The sequence below is a fragment of the Daktulosphaira vitifoliae genome, unplaced genomic scaffold (assembly GCF_025091365.1).
Source record: "Daktulosphaira vitifoliae isolate Bord-2020 unplaced genomic scaffold, ASM2509136v1 Scaffold_1, whole genome shotgun sequence".
In the NCBI taxonomy this organism is placed as follows: Eukaryota; Metazoa; Arthropoda; class Insecta; order Hemiptera; family Phylloxeridae; genus Daktulosphaira; species Daktulosphaira vitifoliae.
In genome coordinates, this window is record NW_026099572.1 from 32720709 (window position 1) to 32741367 (window position 20659).

Below are 20659 nucleotides of genomic sequence, written 5' to 3' on the forward strand. Positions count from 1 at the left end.
TAAAGAAGATTCAATTGCAAATTTTGAAAGAAGTTCTATACTTAAAAGTCAAAGCCATAGTAAGTCTTCATCACCATCCTCAGAGTACAAAAAAAGACATAGCATACCTGCTTCTTTAAAGCAGGAAAAAAAAACTTTAAGATCACAATCATCTGATGAAGATGATTCTAATTTGAAAAAATCACGTCAGTCTAAAGAAACATTAGAAAGTAAAAAAAAGAAAAACCGAAATATCGCAAAAGTTCCACAATTTAACTTTGTTTATTGTGATTCTTGTATTCATTGGTGCCAGACTTGTAATATATTTCCAAAGACTGCTAAAGAATATTTAACTCATTTACAAAGTGAATCGCATAAAACAATTCTAGAGGTCTGTATTATATTTAAAAACATAGTTCAGTAGTTCATAACTCATAACTCAGAATTTGTTAACATCTATTTAAGAGCTACTCATTTATAATTATTGTTTTTCTAGGAACTTAATATTGTAGAATTACCATGGCACAATACTCAAGTTGAACCCACTCAACCAGAAAAAAATCCTGAGCTTCCTAATAAACGTGTACCAATAAAAGGTTATAACAAATTTATATATTTATTTTTATTACTTCTTAATTACAAGTTACATTGAAAATTATATTGTTATATAATTTATATATACATATATTTAAAAAGTAATTATCTGTAGTCAATATTCGTTAATTAACTACTAAACAATCTGCCCACTAGATATATATTCATTTAATAAATTAGTATTATTTAATTTATTAAGTTTAAAAGTAATATGTTATACATTCTTATATATAACCATTAAAATGTTATAAAAATATTTATATTTTGTATGTAATCAAATGTTTTTAATTAGGCTTAGAATTTTTCATTGGAACAACAGCCTGGTATTGCAAACTCTGTGATACTTGGATTGGAGATCTTCATTGTGCATCTGCTCACTTTAAATCCAAAAGTCATAATGACTTATATGCGGTAAAATTTTTTATAAATTTTAGATCTTAGTAATTTAAGTACATATATATATATATTGTAATATCTAACAAACTTTATTTCTAGGCTCTTATTGCTAAAGAACCAAATTGGGAAATTGATTGGCTTACTAAAAGAACTCGAGCATTTGAAAAATCTCTTTTACAAGTAAATAAACCTAAGCAAGAATTTATTAAAGAAGAAAAATTGAAAGATTCAATAGTTATTGAATCAAAACCAGAAAAGTCTTTTTTTGAGAAGGATTTTAAAAAAGAAAAAGAAAGAGATAAAGAAAAAGAAAGACTTAGAGATAAAGAAAAAAATAAAAGAGAAATAGCTAGAAAAAACACTGAAATAAAAAACAAATTAAGCCCAATTATTGGTGAAAACAATGATTCTAATAATGTTTCAATATCAGATTGGATGAAACCTATCAACTTACCTGTTGAAAAAAGTTTGATAACATTGAAAGAAAATGTTCAAAAAGCTAAAGAAAAATTAAGTAAACATAAAACCGACAAAGTGGAAGAATATAAATCAAGAACATCAGAAACTCAAAAAAATAAAAAACAAAAGCTTGATGAACCCAAAGCAATTGATTCTACTGAAAAAAAAGAAGATAATTGTATTATGATTAACCGTAGCAAAATAAAACTACCTTTCATTGGTAAAATGCCATTTGCTAAGCCAGTCACTAAAAAAACCGCAGGTTCACAATCTAAAGAAGTTCCTAACTATATGGTTGAAACTAAGTGTGAAGAACTAAAAGAAAAACCAGTAACCTCTGTTGAATCTCGAATGCATATAATGGAACATATGATTAGTGCCATTAATGAAAAAAAGGTAATTTTACATTCAGTTAAATAATAATTGGAATAAAACTTATTGTCAGTTTTTTCCCAAAATAATGTTCATTGTAGATAATAGCATATTTATATTTTATTAATCATCTAGCTAAGATATTTTTATTAATTGAAAAAATTTCCTATCCCCATTATTATATCATTTTTATTGAAAATCAAACTGATCTCGATAAGTAAGAACTATTTTTTGACATGAGAAATAGGTGTTACATAAATCTGAAGTATTTTATTATATTAATAAATATAATATTTTATGAAGAATATTAGTCTATTACTTATAAACAAAATTTAGATAGTTTACATTAATTACATAGTAAATAAACTTAAAAATAAACATGAAATTTTGTCTCGAAATTGATAAATTTATAATACAATAAGTGAAATATATATATAAGTAAAAACAAATTTAATTAAAAAATATTTTTATCATATTTTAATATATTATAAACTATTTTATTTATATCTTATTTAAAATTTTATTAAATTTTTAGATTGAAAAACAAACTTTACCTATTGATATGGATATTGATGATGAAAATGAATATGATGAAATGATTCTAGGTGCTAAAACAAATTTGTTTCAACCACAATTAAATATAGATTTACCTAGAAACGAAGTTCTCCATAATTTTAATCTTCCACATACAAGTTCACTTCCTCAAGATTTAAATGCTGCTTTAAATATGATTTTTCCTTGTAACGAACCAACAATTGGTACTTGTGTTAGTGTACCTGTTAACATCCAAAATAATAATTTAATGGATCCTCAAAATATATGTATTTATCCTGAAATGAATAGAATGTTAAATAGTTCACCAGAAAGGAAAAAAAAGAAAAATGCTCCGTCACAACGAAAACGTAGGCATATGAAAAAAAACATGGGGAAAGATGATGAATATAATAAAAATGAAGAAGAAGAAGTTGATGATAAATTGGATGAACTTATTAGTTCAGTGTCCAGGAAAGACAACATAAATAAGTCTAATGGCAATGAATCAGAGGGAGATGAACTTGCTATGCTTGGTATTGATGTTGAAGATATGGCTGCTCAATATTATTGAACTTAAATTAGTAGTCATCATCACTCATATTCTTGACCTATATACAGTGATTTTAGACTAAGATTTATATTTTTTTACAGATAAAACAAGAAATTAATTATGTACATCCATTTTACAGTTTAGTCATTAATTTTTAAATTACTACATAGAAAATTGTGATGTTTTATTGGAATCACTATATTCAAAAAAGTATTTTGAATTTAAACACGTTTTAATTAATTAACTTGATTTTGTTAAAAATTATTTAAATATCATGGCACAATAACGCCACTTTACACTGTATAAAATTAAAATAAAAGTTGTTCAAACAAAAAAAAGGTAGGTAATCAGTTTTTAATAAAAAAAATTTTAGTTAGACTTTAACTGACAAATATTATAGTAAATCGATGATTCTTTTTATTCATTATTTATTTTAGATATTTTATTACATCCTATTCAAAATTTTCATTTGAACTTCAATGGTAATTATCATATATATTTTTAGAATTGTTTTATTACATTTCATATGTTTAGTATTAAACCTTAATTTATGTTACAATAAATTTATTTGTTTATGTATAATGGTGTGTAAGTATTGTAATCATGATAACAATTATATGTATAACTAATTTCATATTTTATTTTACTTAGTTTAATTTGGATTTGTAAGCAATGAAAATGGTTCACATCAAGATATCTTCCGAAAGCTACTTTATTTTTCTGCATTAATTTTAATAAATTAGCAAAATTTATTAAGATTTCTGTTGATTCAATTAATCATTGATTGGAAATATTATATGTACCTATTTGCAAACTTAATGGATAGAACATAATATATATGGCAAGCGAACGCTACTGATTATCGCGAAACTGTTTTGATATACTTCAGCATTTATCAAAGTAGTCCAATAAGTAAAGATTAGCTTTGAACAATATCCAATTTACAAAAAAAAAATTAATTGTACGTGAAGGTAAAATGGGATGATCTTAAATTCATTCTTTAACTGAATTAATTTTTAAACCTAAATTGTTAATTCAAAGTGGTTTATTTTTAAAAACANCTAAATTGTTAATTCAAAGTGGTATATTTTTAAAAACAATAAGTTTTAAACTGCCAAAAAACATGACCATTTATAAAAAACGGTTATATCTAGTTTATACGAGGGATATTCCTATGAATATTCTTATTCTTATTTAATAAAAACTGTCATGGAACTAAAATTATGGGAAAGGTAGAAAAAAGTTTTTACCGATAATATAATTTTTTTTTAATTATGCAGTCTTGTTTTTTTTTAATTGTCCATATACAAAATGGTAATGTCGACCTAAAACGATCAAATATTTTTAAGTAAGGGTGACACATCCTTTCGTGACTGTCCTGCTCTTAACATTTTTTTTTATTCACATTATCAACACCTGCTTAATTAAACAAGTAAACAAATACAACTATAGAGAGTAGAATCGTAGTAATATGTAATTTTGTTGTATTAAAATTACACAAACCGCCATTTCATTATTTTAATTATAATTTGAATATTTTTAAATTTGTAACTTTAACCGTCTTTACCTACGCCGCCTTAAAATAAGTTTTCAAGATGGTCAAGGAATCTTTCTTCATAATAGGGCGGTCGATGGTTCCATAAAGCAGGTTCACTGTACTGTAGTATTCAGAGCAGTATGTTCTTAATTGGCTATGGCCATAAGTATCTAGGGGGATAACGAATGCATGTAAATCTGAGTGCGAAACAATTCTTAAAAGCGAACTGAACTTAATAAATGTAAAATTGAATATATAAAAATAATTATTTATTATCAGGTAACTAATTATTATTAACTATCGGGTACTTAATTCATATCGTAAAATATGAAAATAAATATAATACATCATGAGCTATTTTTCACAAATATATCATATGATTTTTAATGCCTCATCTTGTTCTGAGTCATAAAATAGAGTCATTGTTCTTTTTCTATGTGATATAACTATCAAAGATCGATGGCCAGTCAACGAAAGTATACCGAAAATCATATGAAAAGAAGAGACACAATACAGAATTAGAACTAGCACACTAAAAATTTGTAGAGACTAGTTTTAGTTATTATGGAGGTGGACATAATACCCATGCACTCAGACCTGTTGTCCATTGTGCGCACCTCATACCGAATTGTCTTGATTCGGTTTACCCACCTAAGTGTTAATACACTACCAACCATAAGTCACCTCTAAAAATGACCAAAGAGTCCTGTCTTTCTGGCGAAATTAAGTATCTCTCTGAGTTTTAGGTTTTTAATATCTTCTTTTTCAGGAAAAGGTTTATTCAAGTAGTTTGATCTTAGTGTGGACAAGGCTTCACATTCGCACATGATGTGAAATGAGTCTTCCTCTTCTACTCCACACTTCCTGCACAATGGTGATTCCGATACCCCCATTGCGTTAAGATGTTTAAGCAGGTGACCATTTCCTGTCAGTAGACCAGTCAGGGTGCTTATTTGATGTCTAGTCATGCTATTAAGATCACCCAGCAATAGACCAGGGGTCTTGATAAACATTTTAGATTGTCTAGGTACTACCAAGTACTTCCAGATTTTCCTGTGTTGTTCTCTGCACCAATTCTTGGGTAACGCTTTGAGCGATTGCTCAGTGAGCCCTACCACTGGTTCTGGTCCAACATAGGTGTTCTCTGCTCCTTTCCTGGCTAGAAAGTCAGCATTCTCATTTCCAGTGACACCGTTGTGTCCTGGTACCCACGCTAGTGTAACTTTGTTGAACATCGATAGTGATTCTAAAGTTTCCCTGTATTCGAGGACCAGCTTTGAATTCACCTGATCGTTATAGAGTGCTTTCAAAGCCGCTTGACTATCACTTAAGATAGTTATCTTCCTATTTTTGTATACCAGCAAGTTCAGAGCCCCTACCAGTATCGCCATAACCTCTGCTTGGAAAACGGAGGAAGCTGTGGCTTATGACATACTGACAATTATTCATGGATTTAAACCCCAAATTCCAGCACCTACCTTTCCTGATTTTTTTGATCCATCTGTATATATCACAAATATATACACTTATAATACTTACACAAATAACTCTTGGTTTAAGACCCCATGTCTTTCCCAAGGCTCTGCTGCAAGTCCACAATGTGGTCATTGCTTTTTTGATTCTTGACTCAACATGTGATTTCCATTTTAGCTTATTATCCAAGATAATACATAAGTATTTTACTTCCGATTTTAAACTAATTTCTTCTCCATCAGAGTAAGAGTGTCAAGACTGTCTAGTCCTATTCTCTTTCTAGTGAACATAACAACCTCTGCTTTATTTGGATTAATAGATAGACCGTACTTACTACACCATATCTGTATAGTGTTAAGTCTCTGTTGTGCTAAGTCAATAATAGTGTCTGGGAATTTNTACTAAGTCTAGTAATAGTGTCTGGGAATTTACCCACCACTGCTATAACCAAGTCATCCGCATAAGCTTGTGTATAACAATATTTGTTTAACTCTCTAATAAGCTTTATTTAAGAGCTTACGTGAACTCTTTCTTAATTTGGACAGGTTAGCATTCCACCAAGCTACGCCTTGCCCTGTACCTTTCCTTTCTATTAAAGGACAGTTTTCTTTGTAAGCCGAGACAATGGAGTCCTGTAGCATATTTACAGCTCTTTCAGTACTCTGTCTCGACCCCAATCTAAACTGTAGGTTATTCAGGTCACGAGAGACATCTGCTTTGTAGTTGTCCCAGTTTGTTATTTTCGGGTTCCTATAGTTCCCTTGTCTCCCTCCTTTGGTAGGTTCTTCTGTCCCTCCATGATTGCTCGGCTCCTCTTCAGCTTGCGCCTCTGACTGCCGCTCAGTTTCTCAGGCCTAAGTTTTAAACCTTCGATTTTGTCAGCTACTGCTCCCAGTTGATCTTGCGATTCCTGGTCTACATTTGTTGACGTTGCTGTCTCTTTGCTAGTAGACGGTTCACCAAGTGTCCCGTTGTTTGCATTGAGACTTTCAAGTTCGGCGATTCTTCTGCGAAGAGTCGCCAGATCACGATCTTGTTCCGACAGGTTGTCCGTAGGATCCCTGATCATCACAAGTTCGTTGTTTTGTGGTTTTTCCATGTTTTTATCCATATAGTTCCCACGAGTAGTCGAGAAATAAAGGTCCGTCACAGCTGTGACATACTGTGATAAGGCTGTATACTCTATAGTGCGCCAGGTGCCATAGAGGATCCCAATGGTCACTTTACCTTTCGGCTAACTACCCTGTGACAAGTTAGCAACCCTTTCACTTGGTATGGCTGGGTTAGGGACTAACCTTACCACTAAGCCATTGTGCACTTCTGATTTAACTTTCGATACACTTCCATATTTAAAAATATATTTTAAGATAACATTAGTCATTTTTTTCGGTTTAAAAAACTATAGATACAACGATAAAAAAAAGTACTGTAAAAGTAATCAATTTGTTTATTATTAATAACCTCTGCTATTGTTATCGGGAAATTGAAAATAGATTTAACTTTGCTGTAGCTATCAATAAACATCATAAATACACAATAATGAAAACTTATGATAATTATTAGGAAGTCAATGTCATAACAACAATAAAAATATAACTCGCTTTTTATAAATTTGTCGATCCTTAATATTTGCGCCCCTCAAAATTTGCCGCTGTAGGCATTTGCCTATAGTGACTATATATAAATACGCCGCTGGTTTCGATATGTTTTCTCCAGTCAATAGATTAAACTTAAAACCTTTTTTGTTTTTGTGTATTAAAATTATGCTTTATTTTTTTCTAATCTTTTTTCCCCAACAAAGATCTAGTTGGCTTTTAGATAATACTTTCATTAAATCGTTTGTAATCAGTACTATCGTCATCAACCCAATAACTGATCACTAAGTCTGAAAACACACATTCCTGAAAATTACAATAAAATACTGTTTATTTCCCTTTAACAATTAAACTACTCATTTGAAATATTTCCGCACCCATTTGCTTTGACAAAGCACATTTTTTGTACTTATAAATAAAAAATGTTAAAACGATAAAAATTCAAAAAATTATTTTTAATATTTTCTTATTAGAGACTAATCAGAAAAGAAAAACCAGCACACTGGGGACGTGGCATAGTTGGGTCAAATATAATCATATCTGACAGTGATTAAAATCGCCTCGATGCAAAGCTGTAGATAGTGTTTAATTTTAAAAAATTGATGGATTATCCCAAAAGCTACACATGATCTCCTATTTCCTTATTTATATCCTGATTACAAGTTTTATGATTAATAAGTGTTATATATGAATAAATAAGTATTTATAATATATAAAGAGAAATGGTCCAATTTAAAAAAAAAGTACGNATATATGAATAAATAAGTATTTATAATATATAAAGAGAAATGGTCCAATTTAAAAAAAAAGTACGTCGAATGAAAGAAGTATATAAATATTATTTCTTATAAAAAAAATTGTATTGATCCATATATTTTTCAAAAAGTTATAGAATTTTAAAATTAAAAATATAAAATCGAGAATTTTAACACAAAAATAGCTTACGGTAGCCATTATCACCGTAAAGACAAAATAAAGTCCAAAATTTTTTTTTTCATAATAAAGTACATTACATAAGCTTTAATTTAAGGTAAATATAAAAGTGTCAGAGTTTCCGGGACACTTTCAAAAGTTAAGCTGAAGTTAATTTTTTGTGAAAAAGTTGTCATTTTAAATCCCCCTCTGTGGGCAGGTAAAGGGTCAGATTAATAGAAAAAATATATCAAATGATAGGTAAAAACATCATGCATCTATAAAAAAAATTATATTGATCCATATATTTTTCAAAAAGTTATAACATTATAAAATTAAAATTTTTTACAAAAATCGTATTTTTTTTTTATTAACTTTGATGTTTGTTTTCACTGTGAAGAAAAAATAAAGTCCCAAATTTTTATTTCTATAATAAAGTGTATTACATTAGCTTTAATTTAAAATATATATAAAAGTGTCAGAGCTTCCGGAACACTTTCAAAAGTTAATTTTTTGTGAAAAAGTTGTCATTTTAAATCCTTCCCTGTGGGCAGGTAAAGGTCAGATTTATAAAAAAAATATATCAAATGATAGATAAAGACATTATGCATCTATAACAAAAAATTATATTGATTTGGTTATTTTTAGAAAAGGATATAACAATTTTAAGTAAAAAAATTTCGAAAATTAGCGATTTTTAAATTTATAATTTTTTTGGAGGTTTCCCCCATTTACGGGAAACGAGAGAAATTTTTTCAATTTTTGAGGGTAATATCTACAATTAGATACAATTTGTGATATTTTGCCGTATCGTTGAAAGAAATTGGTTCGGTGAGAAAAGTGATAAAAATCAAAAAAAAAAAAAAAAAATACACATAATAAAACCAATACCTTCTAAGCTTCACATCGAAGCTAAAATATGCTTTAAAAGTATAGTTGTTTGTCTACAGGCTCCTAAATATCGGTTGGCCTGATGGACTTAGGACGTGAATTAAAGGAAATCCCAAGAACTTAGTAAATAAAGAAACTCAGAAGGAATTTGTCTATAATAACAATATTAGTTTAATTAATAATAAACTTTATAGTTCCCACTTACATTAATAATAACAACTAAATAGTACACTGCAATAAAATGAGTACAAATATAGATTTTAAGTGTTGTAGAATTCAATAATCTGACCTGGGCAGAACATCAAGGATCGGATTATAACTGTTATATTCAACCAACTTCAATCGTTTGAATGAAACAAAACACGAATCAACTAAATTGATCACATGCACGGTAAATCCACCGAATTCATATTTACGTTACGATACCGCAAAGTCGCGGAAAAAACTCGTGGCGGCGCCAATGAGTCTAATCAACTAGACCATACAATGCTTGACTGACTAGATAAGGCGACGACTTACCAGACAGCGAACGGCATCCCCACTTACTATATGTAACCGATTGTAATTTGAACGCGACCATATATAACTCGCCGCAACAATAGTTAAGCTCAACAATAACACTAACTTGATTACTCCCTGAGCTTTGAATCTGAGAAGGTTTCATGACAATGTGTTTTTTTAGCTTCGATGCGAAACTGATAAGGTATTAATTTTACCATGATGTGTTTTTTTTTTTGTGACTGTTGCCACTTTTACTCAGCTCTCCTGGACCGATTTTGATGAACAATATGTTAAAAGATCGTATCTAGTTGAAGATATTATCCTTCAAAATTGAAAAAATTCCCTTGTTCCCTGTAAATGGGGGAAATGTCCAAAAAAATTACAATTTCTCAAATCGGTAAATTTTGTATTTTTTTTCTTAAAACTACCATAACTTTTTTAAAAATTAACAAAACAACTTAATTTTTTTTTATTGAAAACTTAGATATTTCCCTTTTATTCGATATCATTTTTTTGAAAATCTAACACTTGATCTGCTCACAGGGGGATTTAAGATAGCAACTTTTTTACGAAGNCTTGACTTGCTCACAGGGGGATTTAAGATAGCAACTTTTTTACGAAATATAACTTTTGAAATTGTTCCGGAAATACTGCGTCTTTAAACATATATCAAAATTAAACTTATGTAATGTACTATAAAATAAAAAAAAAATATGATAATAAGGTTACCCGAAAAATGATGTTAATAATATCAATCATACTAGAGTGTAGTAATAAATATATCAATTATACTGTAGTGTAATAATAAAGAATAAACATAAGTGGTCCAAACTCCTTGGACCCCTTCTTTCAGATTACACAATTTTTATACTATAAATCAGTGGTTCTCAACCTGTGGTACGCGTACCATTAGTGGTACCCGAAGAAAATCTACCTTTATAAAAAAAAATTGGAATGAATCATTATTAATATTAAATATTATATGGTTTATTTAATGTTTATTTGATGATGTGGAGGTCGTTTGTAATCGTAACAATTAAGATAACGATATTCTTCTCTTTAATATAATACAAATCGATAAACTTTATCGGATAAGCCCGATAAAGCGTATTTCTATTTCACAATAATGCGTCTTTACCTTAGAATCGCGAGTTTCTTTAGTTTACTTACGAGTAGTCTGCATCAAGTATATTTTATATTAAAATTTTATATTTTTATGTAGCTTTTTCGTACTTTTTTGTGATATAAAATTAAGTAAAATAAAAAATATTTTAGAAAGCGGAAGCTCAAATACTAAAAAACAGAAAACACAGGCGAATCGCAAATATGACGATAGTTACTTAGAATTTGGATTCGTTGTAAAATTTAGTTCTGAAAATTCTACTCCGTTACCTCCATGTGTAATTTGTCTAGTAACACTTTCCAATCAAAGCATGAAGCCATCGCTACTTAAGTGCCACCAATTATCGAAGCATCCAGAAACAGAAAATATACCTATTGAATTTTTTCAGAGAAAAGTTACCATTTCCGGAAGGAATCGAAATGCATGTCTAGTTTTACGAACTTTAATGAAAATATCGTTAAAGCATCTTAATTAACGAGTTTAATTATTGCGAAAGATGGAAAACCACACATAATTGGGGTAACACTAGTGTTGCCAGTAGCAAAAGAAATCGTGTGATGTGTTTTTGGAAAATAGAAAAAGTGTCACTTTCAAACGATACTGTCAAAAGAAGAATTGATGACATGTTATCGAATATAAAAAATTAATTATTGCTTTATTTGAAAGATTGTAATTTCTTTGCTCTATAAACTGATGAGAGTACTGATATTGCTAACATGGCTTAATTAATGGTATTTATACGTTTCGATCGCAATGATGAAATTATTGAAGAGTTTTTGTTTTGTAAGCCTTTACAAACCTACACAACATCTGAAATTATTTTTACAACCATTAATGAATATTTGATTGAAATAGATCTACTGTGGAGTAAATGTATGGATTTTTGTTCTGATGGAGTTAGTTCTTGATAGTGCTGTAAAAATCGTAAATCTAATCAAAGCCAGACCTCTTAATTCAAGACTATTCACAGTACTATGTAACAAAATGGACAGTACTCATAAATCCCTTCTTCTCCATACTGAGGTAAGGTGGCTTTCATGAGGAAAAGTCCTCACTATGCTATTCGAGCTAAGTTTTATTACTTCTGACTGATATTGATGAAGAAAAGTCCAAATTGTTTTGTGATAACGAATGGCTGTCAAGACTAGCTTACATGGCTCTATGTAAGCTAGTTATTAGTTATGTAACTAATAAATACTTTATTAGTTTATTATACATATATTTATTTTATATTATCTCATTTTGTAATTCCTAATGAAATAAAATTCTATACATATAACATAAACGTATACATTTTTAATAAGCAAAAAAATGGTCAGGTGGTACATAAACATTTTCAAATTGTGTATATGGTACGTGACTATAAAAAGGTTGAGAACCGCTGCTATACATAATATATAAGGATAATTCAACATACTTATTTATTAAATATTTAAAATAAAAATTATTTTTATTTTTAATCCTCTCCAAACAAAATGCTTTAAATTATGCATTATAGTGTAATGCAATTAAGCTTCTTTATAACTATATTACTAATGAGCTACAATTTTTACACTTTTTTCTTTTTCCATTTTACAGTTTAAAATAATTTTATTAAATATATATTGATAATAAACAACTGCTAATCTTAGAATGCCTGATAAAAATACCTAAAAATAAAAGTTTAATAACATTAAACAATATTAAATAAAGATAGAAATTTAAATTATATATATACCTGACAAATTAATTCAAAATAAGATGAAAATGGAGCCATTCCAGGGCACCCAATGGTTAGTATATGACCTTCAAATCCAAAAGAGCAAAAAAATTGACTATTCTATCATAAAAATATCAAACAATTAAATTTTTTTGAATTTAAATGAATATAATATACTTACAAATTTAATGTAATTTTTTTTCAAATACTTAGAAATTATGAGCTAATAAGCATTACATTGGCAATTACATTACAACAGGGCAGTATTTAGAAAATTTACTGCCCAGGATACATAATTCTTTTTATATTTTATCTTTCAAAACATTTTCCTTTACTTCTTTTTTTTTTTTTTAATTTGAACGATGAAAATATCCCCCAATAAATGCAGTTTCGTATAATAAACAAATTAATAGACACATAGATCCAATCAAAAATGTAGTTAATAACACATTTATGTATGGTATCATAAGTTTAATCTTCAATGTAAGATTTTACAAGAAGGTAGACTTTTTTAGTTGTTGTAATTCACATATCTATTATTTGACAATTATATTAGTCTAGATTAGCTATTACTCAATGCATCATTCATAAAAAATTCTTTTTTTTAATTTAATTTATAAATGAGGTAAAATTTTAAATATTATTACCAAAGCATCTTTTATGATTTTGTATCCTACTTGTTCAGGGCTAAGTAATTTAGATGTTTCTGAAATTAATCTTGTTTCTAATGGTTTGCTTTTATTTTCATTTTCAAAACCTGGAGTATCTGTATCTGGTGGCAAGGCCAATGTCACTTTTACTCCATATGGATTAGTCTAAAAAATGTTTCCGCAATTTTTAACATCAACAAGATAAATATTGTGAATTAAATTTTTTTTGTGTCTTACTTCCATACTCAAAGCTTCCGCAAATCCTCTTAAGGCAAACTTTGTAGCACTATAAACACCCAGTCCATATATTCCACACATTGCTGCCTGTGATGCAGTTATTACAATAATACCGTCACCAAAATATTTCATTTCTTTGACAACAGCCNCATTTCATTTCTTTAACAACAGCTTTAGTAGCTTGAATTGTAGATAATAAATTTACATTTATTAATTGCTACATAATACAATAAACTTTAAAACTATAATTAAAATTTTTTATTTAATTTTCAAATACCATAATATCATCTGTTGACATTTCTTCCAATGTACCACATAATGACATACCTGCACAATTAACAAGCATATACAAAGGTCCCATTTCTTTGGTGGCTTGATCAAACTCCTTCTTAACAATGTTATAGTCACTAGCAAGATCAACTTAATATATCAATATATAAATATGAATTTTCAAATATATTTATTAAAAGTAAAATAAAATGTCTTAATAAGTATTTATTTACTAGATATAAACTTAATTTTTTGATTTTCAGTAATAAATTGAGTTCTTATTTCATTGACGGCTTCTAAGAGTCTAGGAATATTTCTCGCAACAATTGTCACATTTGCTCCCATTTTAGCTGCTTTCATAGCTGCATATTTACCAATGCCACTTGAACCACCAGTAACCTAGTATTAATAAAATACTAAATTAAATTAAATAACAATTTTAAATAGTAACACCAAAAATTTACCAATACATGGCGTCCAAATAAGTCATTTAGTTTTGAATTTTTCCATTTTAATTTAAAAATAAATATTATAAATATTATTGAGATTATAATTATTGAATATAAATACATATCTGAGATCCGAAATTACTGTATAAACTATATAGTGAATACTAAGGTCTAATTTATTCAGCCGATAATTTTATCAAATCGTATTACATACATTTACATATATTACACCATTTTCTGTAACGTCAATAATTGTTTTTTTTTTATTTGTAAAAAATCAAAAGTTTTCGAAATGATATTCTAATTTTTGAAAAGGATTAAATTAAAATAATTCTCTATTATATTATTTGGTTATTAAAACATAAAAGTTGTTAAAATTAACGAATTATTGACAGCAAAAATAATAATTATTATGAACAGCAATTGATACTGAAAAAGCCTTAATATATTCATGACATTTATACAAATGATAATTTATAAATTACTGAATAATAACATACACTATACAAGCTATTTGGAGTATATCGGTTGCAAATTAATAGTAGGATGGTAATAAAATATCGATATGCTCGATAAATCGATATATTTTTATGAAGTGTACATAGTTAATTTACAAGAAAAATTTTCTTTAGAATCAGCATAACTAAAATATGGTAAATATTTAATTATTAAAATGTGTAAAATTAAAAAGGTGTAAATAGTATAATATAAGGTTAGCCTTTAATTTCACAATAATATAATAGTATTTCAATTATAATACATTCTTGGGTATCGATAAATTAGTAGAATTATGTTATGATGCAATAACATACCATTTACAACAACCCTATGAGAATAAACTAATTTAAATGTGTAAAAAATATTAAAAATAATTGGATTCGTCAACGATATATTTTTGGATATCGATATCGTACTGAATTTCAGCAATATTATATCGTAATATTGAACAAAAAAAATTGTAACTAATATCGGTGAAAAAATAAATTGATACCCAAAAAAATTATATTCAAAAATTAAATTTAATATTTAAATGTTTTTTCCATTTTTTTATTCTCAAGAATACTATTAAGTTACCATCGTTGTTAAAATCAGACTTAGATTATTAATCAAAAAATCAGATAATGATATTTATATAAAAAATATATAGATAAAAGCTATACCTCATAACGATAGTCAAATATTTTCAAATTACTTTTTATTATGAATAAATAAGTTTTTTTTTGTTACAAGACAGATATAACGTTACAAACAATGAGAACAATAGAAACCCGTTTCCTTACTGAACATCCTTTTACATATTATTTATATTAAATGGATGAAATTGTTCTTTATTGAATAATAGTATTATAGTTTCAGTGTTTTGATTTTAAACAATAATAATAATAATAAGATTATAAGTGCTCTTTATATATATTTTTTTTGTCATAACTGAAAGCAAACTTTTCTTTTCAAAAATAAAATTTAGTAATAAAATAATCTAATAAAATTCAAACTTTTACAGAATAAAACATCATTACTATCACTATCATTAAATAGGGATTTTTTTTTTTTTGGCTTAATAATTTTATTTTTATTTTTTAGATTATGTTTAACAGTTGTTGTTATATATTTCTAATTTTAAAATTTCTTTTACTAATTCTCCTTTTACTTTACTTTGTTTGTGTTCTAAAAAAAAGGAATAACAACAATGTCATAATAAAAAAACCTAATCTAAGAATAAAATATTGTGTCAATAAATATAATTTTTCGTTTTATCTCAATTCTATATTTAATAATATATTTTAATACAAAAAATATTAACAATATTATTACGAACTATTTTTGACCTAATATCAAATAATATATATTTTATAACCAAGTAACCAAAATTCAAACAGCTTTTTTTTATTAAAAATTTCTTTTTCGATTATTACGATATTTTAAAATAATCGATATCGTCAACGAACAGTAAAAATTAATACTACTTCTGTTCTTATCAATACGTGTGATTCTTTTTACAATGAAAATATATTCTAACTATAAACATAGATACGTATATTTATATTTATATATCTATGCTTCAAACAATGCTTAAATAGAAAATATTAAATTCATTGTTAATTTATTACAATATTGCAATTATTTATTTCACGAGTGTCAATACTATTAAAAAATAATAATAAATGTCTATTAAATGATAGCCTGCCTACTTAAAAAAATTTGTCCCCTCATTAAAATTTAAAAATAAATTTAACTAAAATTAACTTCTCTTCAAAACCTAATTAAACACTTCTTTTATAAAAATTAAATAACTCATAACACATCATTAACAGATATTATATATTTTATTTTATATAACAAAATTTTCATTGACTAAATGAACCATATTCAGAAAACAAAGCAATATTTAAAGTATATGAAAAAACTAATAAATATACCAAATTTTAAAGTAGAATTCATAAACAATTAAATGTTACAAAAAAAATTATTTCTGAAGTATGTATTATAGAAAAAAAAATCTAGAATATACACAAGAAAATTCGTTAGAATTAGAAAACGTACATATTAAAGAATGTAAAAAACAATACCTAATAGAGATACATGTGCAAAGACACATACATTAAATACATTCCCATGGACTTTTAGGAAAAAGCTAGTAGAATGATAAAAAATAAGCAGATTGAATTAATTCTTTTTTGTGATATCAGAGAAACGTCTCTTGGCGGTCTGGNATTGAATTAATTCTTTTTTGTGATATCAGAGAAATGTCTCTTGGCGGTCTGGTAAAAATTATAAACTTTAAGTTGCAAAACACTGGCGTCAGTGAGCGTTTTTCTTAAAAATGGTCGAAAATTCAAACGATAATCAATCTAACCCAACTTTAAATTACATGACGAACTGTAGGTCGTATATAGCTCAATACTGGATGGTATATTAAATAGAATTCAAGTCATATTTATATGAAAAAATCAGGTTGAAATAATGCATTAATTATTTTATTCTAATCTATATTTGAATGGATTTATATTGTTAATTTAAGAATAAATGGACTGATTTCAAGTGTAAGAAAAACAATTTAATAAATCAATTTCAAATAAAATATTACTGAAAACATATCTTAATCTTCCTGTAATAATTACATATTAGAACTACAATTTTATTTAGGTAAATAATTTATTATCATTATTCAAAATCAGAATAATGTGTGTTCTAAATAAAATGTATTTTGTTTTTTTCCAACTTGCATGGAAATGGTGTTCAATGATACACAACTAAAATAAGTATTTTAAATTTAGTCTAACTTCTACTTTTTCACATGTATATCAATATTTCTTGACTATATATCTATAAATCGATGATTTTTAGAAAAAATATCAATATTGTTTAACAATATATTGAATATAAATGTTTGGAAAATAAATTTTGTGTAACGTTAAATGTAATTTCTTTTTTAGTTTGGCTCTCCTGTAAAATAAAAAGAATCAAAATAACACATGTTGAAGTTACACCACAATTATAATAGTATGTCAAACACGAATATAAATTGTTAACTCCAAAAATATTATTTGTTGATAATTTAAAATTTATTAGAAATATTGAATTATCATAGTAATGATAGCAATCCGCAAAATCAGTATCGATTAAAAACTATCGATGTTGTGTAATCTTATAAAGTAGCTACCTTGCAGTACTTATCAGTTCAAACTTCAAAATTTCTTCGAGATTACAAATTACGAGTCTAAAATTATGAGTTAATTTAGTATATGTTGACAAACTTCTAGCGATTAAATTTATGTATTTAGAGTGAAGAATTTTATAACATATAGAAGTAAAAACTTTGTATTATTTTTATTCGTAAGTTGTATTGAATATTTTATTAGAAAAAAAAAAAATCAAGTCACTTTAAATATTGTGGCAGATTAAATAAACATTCAATTACATTATATTTTTTAGTTGGTTTGCCATTTTTAGGCAACTGTTAGTAAACAATTATGGAGAGTACATCCAGTCACAATGATAATGTGTACAATAACCGTTATTTTTGCCATAACTGTGATACAGAAATAGGAAGTGTAACTGATGTATGTAAATGGTTTTGAAATATAAAACTTGTGCTAAAAATTGATTAATTTTTAGGAATATACTTGTCCCACTTGTAATCTAGGATTCATTGAAAAAGTAGAAGAACAACAGACTCCAGAAGAACCTGATGATGAGGATGATATGGATTACGGAAATGTACATTTTATGGTAAACCAAAAATTATATTTCACTATTATTAATTAACTAATATATTAAAAATACAATGTGATTGATCCTATCCCACGTGCAATATATTTAAAACTATAAGATTTATTATAGTTTTTTCTTTTCAGAAGATAATAGTATTATGTTATAAATTAAAAAAAAATTATCCTCCCACTCCCATTTAAAACAGTATCAATTTAAGTTTTAAAATGAAAACATATATGTTTAATTAGCTTAAAATTAAGAATATGACTGTACAATAATAACTTTTGAACCAGTGTTTTAAAAGATACTACTAGAGTGAGAAGAATAGTATGATTCATATATACCCAAACATAAAAACAGATGATTGTGCTTTATTCCTGCCCTAGTATAAATGGTTTATTATCTTTTAAAATATTGATTCAAAAATTGTTATCAATCATTCATTTCCTTACATAAAATAATATAAAAACAATGTATATATGTATTTATATATATATATATATATATATTATTTTTTCTATTAGTTAAAATATTAGTTTTGTAAATTTTAGTTTTTAATTCTAAATGCAACTAATGACCACAGCAGTGGAGTTGTAAATTTAATAAAATAATAATAATGATAATATTGCTTAGGCATGGTTAATCAATGATTCTATATATTTTTTGCAATATCAAACACATTTAAAATGTTAATGGAACAGTAGTTTCATTATTAAATATATATATATAATATTTAATGTACTAAATGTAATACTTTTTATTGTTAGGTAAATGGTATGTTAAGTGATGGTGAATTAAGTGGACGTCGTAGTTCAAATATTCGTCGCCGTAGATTTACAACTAGGGGACCTCATGTAATGACTTTACAACCTGGAAGGTTTGTAATTAAGTTTCAGTATTTAGTGTTTACTATTAAGGTGCTTGTAATACTTGGTATTATTTGTCTAAATATTATGTGTTTTCCCATTAAAGATCAGATATAGATTTGTAATATAAACATTCAATTTTTAGTATGTAAAAACAAGCTTTCTTAAAACTATAGATCTATATATTAATGATTCTCCTTAATTAGTGAGTATGCAATCTAATAAAAATATTTTATAATTTAAATATCTCAGAATAATAGTTGTAAGAAAGAGGCACAATTGTATATGAAAGTAAAAGTTACTAATTATTTATTTATTCTAAATGCAAAGTTGCTCTTTCTATTTTATCTATTGATATTCTTAAATAATGTAGTTGTAATTGCAAAATAATCTCCAATAAACAATCCTTAAATTTTGATTTCTTGATTTACTAGTGCTAGAATAATTGTATGNGATTTACTGGTGCTAGAATAATTGTATGAAAATTATTTGACTTATTGTTGCTTAAGAAGCAACACCACCCATCTCACATTTTGATCAAAATGAGTTTGAACACTATGCTGTCCATGTTATAAGTAAATTTTCATAGAGAATCAAATGATAGACTCAGATTTTTGATAAAATCAATAGATAGCATCCTAGGTATTATCAATTTAATAGAAAACTGTTTTTTGTTTCCCTGTAAAATTGACAAAAATGAGATAGGTAGTGTTACTTTTTAATCAATGTTATATTAATTTGTAATTAGGATATGTGAAGACAAAGTCTTGTTGTCTTATACTGGCACCATTTAACTTAAGTACCCACTGACATCTAAAAATGTCTCTAGTCTGATCTAATAATCCAATTATAATGAAACATTTGATATTTTATTATAGAGGCCCTAGGCGAAGCTCAGGAAGTGGTACTATTGAAAATTTAGTTGAAGATGTAATAGTCAATTTTGCTGATTACGCCAATTCCCGTGGAGCTACTGGTCCAGTGTAAGTAGAGTATTATTATTTATCATAGTATATTTGAGTAAAAATGTGCTAATCTATGACTCCAGCAGTAGATTTTTACTTGGTAATCCTGGAGACTATGTATGGGGAAGAGATGGATTAGATTCAATTGTATCACAATTATTAAATCAAATTGATGGAGCAGGACCACCACCATTAACTAAAGAAAAAATCCAAGACATACCAACAGCTCAAATTTCTCAAGATCACCTAGGTAATGTTTATCTTAATTCCTTTAATAAAAAAATAGATATGTGGATATACCTCACTAAGAAAATATTGTAATTTTTTTTAATTAGCTTATTATTTTTAATCTAATAATCATTTTTTATAATAATTATTGTTATAATAAAAAATTG

At 26.8% G+C, this 20659-nt stretch overlaps 4 protein-coding genes across 4 annotated transcripts in view; 3 read left to right on the top strand and 1 right to left on the bottom strand.

Moving 5' to 3' along the window:
* The window catches only part of LOC126894232 (NK-tumor recognition protein-like), a gene marked incomplete in the record, with an annotated part of 135127 nt that extends 132209 nt beyond the window's left edge, over positions 1-2918 (top strand). Inside the window, 5 exon segments of the mRNA XM_050665079.1 lie at positions 1-370; positions 476-575; positions 866-984; positions 1069-1824; positions 2336-2918. Coding sequence (XP_050521036.1) covers positions 1-370; positions 476-575; positions 866-984; positions 1069-1824; positions 2336-2905 — 1915 coding nt within the window.
* Positions 1-20659, top strand: part of LOC126894239 (ubiquitin-associated protein 1-like) — a 62099-nt gene that overhangs the window by 11545 nt on the left and 29895 nt on the right. The window lies entirely within an intron of this gene.
* LOC126894244 (3-ketodihydrosphingosine reductase) lies at positions 12191-14639 on the bottom strand. The gene is given in 8 exon segments (XM_050665111.1): positions 12191-12565; positions 12634-12735; positions 13263-13430; positions 13503-13622; positions 13624-13719; positions 13780-13922; positions 14006-14171; positions 14237-14639. Coding segments are annotated over 8 exon segments (1020 nt in total). The 5' UTR covers positions 14345-14639; the 3' UTR covers positions 12191-12448.
* The window catches only part of LOC126894241 (E3 ubiquitin-protein ligase RNF126-like), a gene marked incomplete in the record, with an annotated part of 6908 nt that continues 4144 nt past the window's right edge, over positions 17896-20659 (top strand). Inside the window, 6 exon segments of the mRNA XM_050665105.1 lie at positions 17896-18055; positions 18155-18282; positions 18338-18451; positions 19201-19310; positions 20178-20282; positions 20348-20514. Coding sequence (XP_050521062.1) covers positions 18193-18282; positions 18338-18451; positions 19201-19310; positions 20178-20282; positions 20348-20514 — 586 coding nt within the window.